At 30.3% G+C, this 5214-nt stretch overlaps 1 protein-coding gene across 1 annotated transcript; it reads left to right on the top strand.

Annotated features, from left to right (window-relative positions):
- Nucleotides 1–113: 113 nt before the first annotated feature.
- On the top strand, nucleotides 114–4163 carry LOC109859187 (neprilysin-like). The gene is made up of 14 exons (XM_020437194.1): nucleotides 114–193; nucleotides 299–513; nucleotides 748–927; nucleotides 1160–1270; nucleotides 1722–1863; nucleotides 1961–2133; nucleotides 2246–2419; nucleotides 2598–2704; nucleotides 2846–2916; nucleotides 3028–3076; nucleotides 3157–3224; nucleotides 3293–3432; nucleotides 3589–3756; nucleotides 3865–4163. The coding sequence occupies exons 1-14, from the start codon at nucleotides 184–186 to the stop codon at nucleotides 4039–4041; spliced, it is 1785 nt and encodes a 594-aa protein (XP_020292783.1). The 5' UTR covers nucleotides 114–183; the 3' UTR covers nucleotides 4042–4163.
- The last annotated feature ends 1051 nt before the right edge of the window (nucleotides 4164–5214 follow it).

Here is a 5214-nt window from a genome sequence, read left to right as displayed (position 1 = left end):
ATTTGTGTGTAAAGTAGGAGTAGATAAAAGCAGTGTAAAATTACACAAAATTTATTTATCAATATAAGCACTTAGATACTTTAACACTTTGTTATTTTTTTCCGCATAGAGTTCATAGCAGAACCCGCTAAAGAAAGTGATATTAAAACTTTATTAAAAGTAAAACAAATTTATGCGCAATGCATGGATAACGGTACGTATTACGACGATGTAGAAAGTATATCATTAATATTTTTCTTTAACACAAACAAATAGTTACAGTTTACAATAAAAAACACGTTTTTTTGTTGACTTTCAGAGGGCTTTGATGCGGACGAACAGAATAACTTATTTAGGGGCGTTGTAAATAGGTATCTCAAATGGCCATTGATTATGTCTCGTCGCGAATGGGACGATAGAAATTTGACATGGCAAAATGTGAGCGATAGTTTGCATGAAACAGGATTTGATAATGGCCTTTACGATATAGTAGTTCAAAGACAAACGGAGTCATCAAATAGTAACATTATCTTTGTATGTATATTATATTGATACAAAATATATTATAAATTATAATTAATTATATTTACTGTAATACTTTATATACAACATAATAACACACATTTAATGTATTCATTTAAGTAGCACAAATATGTGTAATTAAAGAATCAAAGCCATTACGCAATCGCAAATAACAACGCGTACATAAGTGTGTAAAAACTGAGATTCAATTTAATTAAATTTTTAAAACAATTTTATTATTTTTAGATAACTGAGCCTATTACTTTGTTCCCATGGAATATTGCGCCTAATGTTAAGGAAAGATATGTATCCTTTATCGTCACAACTGCAAAAGCAATTATAGAAAACAACGGTGGAACCGTCGAGATCGATATTCTTACTCAAGATGTACGTGATATCGTAGACTTTGAGAAAGAAATGTTTAACGTAAGTACGTGTGTGAAGCATTAGAGTATAGTAATAAAACAATACATACACAAATAAAAATTTTTAAGTTTTTCTTACTACTTTCAATGTACTTCTTATATGATTTCTTATGTAATTTTTGTTTTCTTACTACAAGTGATTTTTTTTTACTACGAGTACCTATTTTATAGTTTCATGATCTTTAATAGCCGATTGTTTAAAAAACCTTTTCAATTGATTTAATTAATCACAGGTGAGAACAGACTTTAAAGACAACTATATTAGTTCTAATGTTTCTATACCGTTAACAATTCAACACTTTCAAGAACAGTATGATAAACAGCATCCCGAAAACCAAGAAAAGGTGTGTGAATATATATATATATATATATAAAACTTACACGTTTTACTATATACGGGTGTTCGACAATCACATTAACATCTCTCGTAGGCAGATAAAAGGAGTAAAACTGAGTCGAAAAGTCGTGGATCATTTTTTTTTATTACACATAATAAAGAAATAAATATTGAATAAATAAGGCCAATCAGCGCCGAACATTCGCCAGAATCAAGTCAGTGGCCCGAGCGGAGCGTTCAAGCACACCAGACGTGTGGTTCACTGACGTTCGGCTAAAAGGCGGCGCTGATTGGCTTGATTTATTCAATAATTACTCCTTTATTATGGGTAATAGAAACAAATAATTCAGGACTTTTTGACTCAGTGTTACTCATTCTATCTGCCTACAAAAAATGTTAAAATGATTCTCGAACACCTTGTATAAACTGTAAGAATAATAAAAATTTTATTTACACAGATAGATTGGTATTCAACCATTAAAAAAGTGTTTGCGTCAGAAGGAATTGCGATCGAACCGTCTGAGAAGATCATCGTTAATAAGATCACATATTTTGCTAAATTGGTATCGTTGTTAAAGCGCACACCATCTCGAACTATTGGTAACATTTTTGAACAGTGAAATTTAAATTGATAATACATCATGAAGTACGAACAAAATATCTATACAATATTAATTTAATAACGTAATAATTGTAGGTAATTACATGCAATGGACCATATATCTACATAAAATAAATGACCTAATAATATACTCAAAACTGAATCGTATCACAAATAAAACAAAGATAATGTGCAAAGAATCCAACTTGGATGTTGCTATTTGTCACGAATATGTAAAAAAATATTTATTGCCCAAAACTATACACGATGTAAGATTCATACGGTTTACAAAATTACACAATTGAAAACGTTATTATATTATTATAGTTTAAATATATTACATATGACTTCACATACAAAATTTCCACATTCTCATTCTAGATCATACAAATAATCACTGACGTTAAAAGTGCCGTTCAAAACCAAATAAAACACACCACTTGGATGAACGAGCCGACAAAAGGAGCGTGTATTGAGAAACTCGCTTATATAGGACACAATATTAAATCCGAATTGTACACCAACACAAGTGAAGTTGACAAATATCACGAAAAAGTAAGTACACTTGATACAAAAAAATATTTATATTGTATACAGCTTTTATTAGCTGTTGTTTATTCTTGGCTTCAAGATAAATCGTACAAATATTTGAAACAATTTTGATTTATCTGTTCTACAATCGTTACAAGTCATTACAAAAAAACATGTCTTAAATTTAACTAATGTACTTCAGATGAATGTCGGTACGACACATATCGACACTCTACTAAATTTATCTACATTCAAAAGAAGAAAAATGTTAAGCTCGCTACGGACACCGAGTAACGAAACTTTTTCGGAGTAAGACATTTTACATTTCTATTTTTCAATATATAACATATACTACATATGGTATAAAACACACATATAAGAATAATATATGTATATCAACGCGAGAAACTTTTTAGTAATTTTAATTTTCTAAATTTTTTCTTTACCTAGTTTTTATACAGTGGATATCAATCTTGCACTAGGGAAGAATGCTTACTACAGTAAATATCTCAATAAATTCGGTAAATTTTTATAGTTAATTAAATTAAAATATGTGTGTGTGTGCAAAACCAATGTAATTTAAACCCTTTTAAAGTTTACTAATAATGTTTTTTTTCTCATCTTTTATGTAGTCATTCCTCTTGCCTATTTACAAAGTAGTATATATAGCGGTAATTTTCCGTAAGTTTCTTGTAACAATTTATAAAAAATTCAAATTCTTGAAAAAAAAGTCGTAAAACCTTGTACCTAATTTGTTTCAGATTCCTAAGCTACGGACCGTTAGGATTTACTATTGCACATGAAATCAGTCACGCATTTCATACATTTGGTAAGTAATTTCTTACTAAATAATAATTTGCTAATGAAAAAACTTGCAAACTAACATATTGTTTATAGATGGATCCGGTAAATACAGCAACGTCGACGTACAGTCGTGGCCGCAAAAGAATTTCGAAGAATTCATAAAAATACCAGAATGTTTTATCAATCACTATAATGAGTATACATTTTTGGAATCACAACATATGAATGTTTCCGTAAGTAACTCACACATATAAATAACACATTCCAAAAGTATTGTTACAAAATCTAATGAAAATTTGCGATAGCAGTTAATTTCCTAAAGATAATTTATTTTCTTTTTCTTTCAGTTTTCTAAGATTGTATATATGTTTACTCGAATTTGTTTACAGATGAACGGAAATAAGACGCTTAAAGAAAACATTGCCGATTCTGCGGGCATTGCAGCTGCATATTACGCTTATAGGAACAGAAAAGCGAAATTGAACGAGACTGAATGGCGGCTGCTAGGACTAGAACAGTATAATGATGATCAGATCTTCTTTATAATGTATGCTCAAGTAAGTACTTAATAAGATGTTTGGACATACAACAAGATATAAAAAAATGTAATTTAAGTAAAACTAAAGACATAGACAAAAATAGTGATATTATCTTTTCTTTTTTAGACGATGTGCGAAAGTTTTCTTCCGACAGAGTTACGACACCGTACTTCCGATGTTCATTCTGCAAATGAAATTAGAGTTCGCGGCAGCCTTTCAAATTTTCCTGAATTTTCCGCAGCTTACAACTGTCCCGTAGGAACATTAATGAATCCGGTGAAGAAGTGCGCTCTTTGGTACTAGAACGACGATTGTGCATCTGCAAAAATGTGAACGCGATGTCCTTCTCTTTCGTACAAGTTATTTGAAAGATAATTTGCTATTACGTTAATACATATACATATATATATATGTAAATGTAACACAAATTTATTTCTAACAATATAAACATTTTTGCTATGTATTCTTGTGTGTTTTTTGCATAACTAAGCCTTCCACAAAATATTTATATCTTTTACATCTAAACGGAACTTATTGCACTCACTGCTTGCTTGAAACTTGAAATCCTGCAAAGATATACTCTTGTAAGTCATTGTATTGATACAATCAGTTTTTCTGTATACTCTGAAGGTCAATAACAAAAATTAAAATAGTTCTGTTAGTGAAATATGTATATTCAAAAAATCAGGTCGAATTATCATCGATAAATTAGGAGGATAATATACAAATGTATGTCATATAAACTGCAATAATCTTAATATTCACTTTTATGTTACAGATGTGCTATATAATATGAACTTCGTGATTTCAAAAAAGTTTTCAAGTTTCGTGTGCTTAGTAAATAAGTCTCTTCGCATTTGTATTATATTTGAAAAATTATGCAGTTCTATAAACTTTTCCTCGCGCACAATGCACTGACTAAGATATATCGATTGGACACTTAACGAAATGTATCCTACATTCAAGATGAAGGTTGGAGCATATATTTAATAACAATGCAGACAAAACTTAACACGAAATTCAGTGGAAAACGAACTGCAACTATTATATTAAGTATACTAATTCAATTTTTTACATCATGCATCTTAAAAAAATACTGACATTTTAAACAATCATCCTAAAAAAATACTAAACTTACGTTATCTTTCTTAAACTACATATAGTGTATAATTATTTAANGTTACTGTACGTAGTTGGTTGCGCACCGTCTTGTAACCAAGTTTCATTCATTCTCCAAGTGACAAAGAAAAGCTGAAAATTATGAGTGGGACTTTTAGCATAAATTTAGGGCTACACGGCCAACACAAGCACGACACATGCTTGCTGTAAACATTAAATAGGAGAACACGATGTAGCCCGCGTTATTTCCCAAATACGACTAGTCGGGTTTGGTCCGCGCAAAGCATTGATAGTTCGTAGACGACTTCGTAGTGAAACAATTTTATGTGATCTGATCATTTTGAAAGAAAAAAAATT

The sequence above is a fragment of the Pseudomyrmex gracilis genome, unplaced genomic scaffold (assembly GCF_002006095.1).
Source record: "Pseudomyrmex gracilis isolate BER0280 unplaced genomic scaffold, ASM200609v1 scaffold_246, whole genome shotgun sequence".
Taxonomy (NCBI): domain Eukaryota; kingdom Metazoa; phylum Arthropoda; class Insecta; order Hymenoptera; family Formicidae; genus Pseudomyrmex; species Pseudomyrmex gracilis.
The sequence above is the reverse complement of the archived record's forward strand: the minus strand, read 5'-3'. Positions and strand labels throughout refer to the sequence as shown.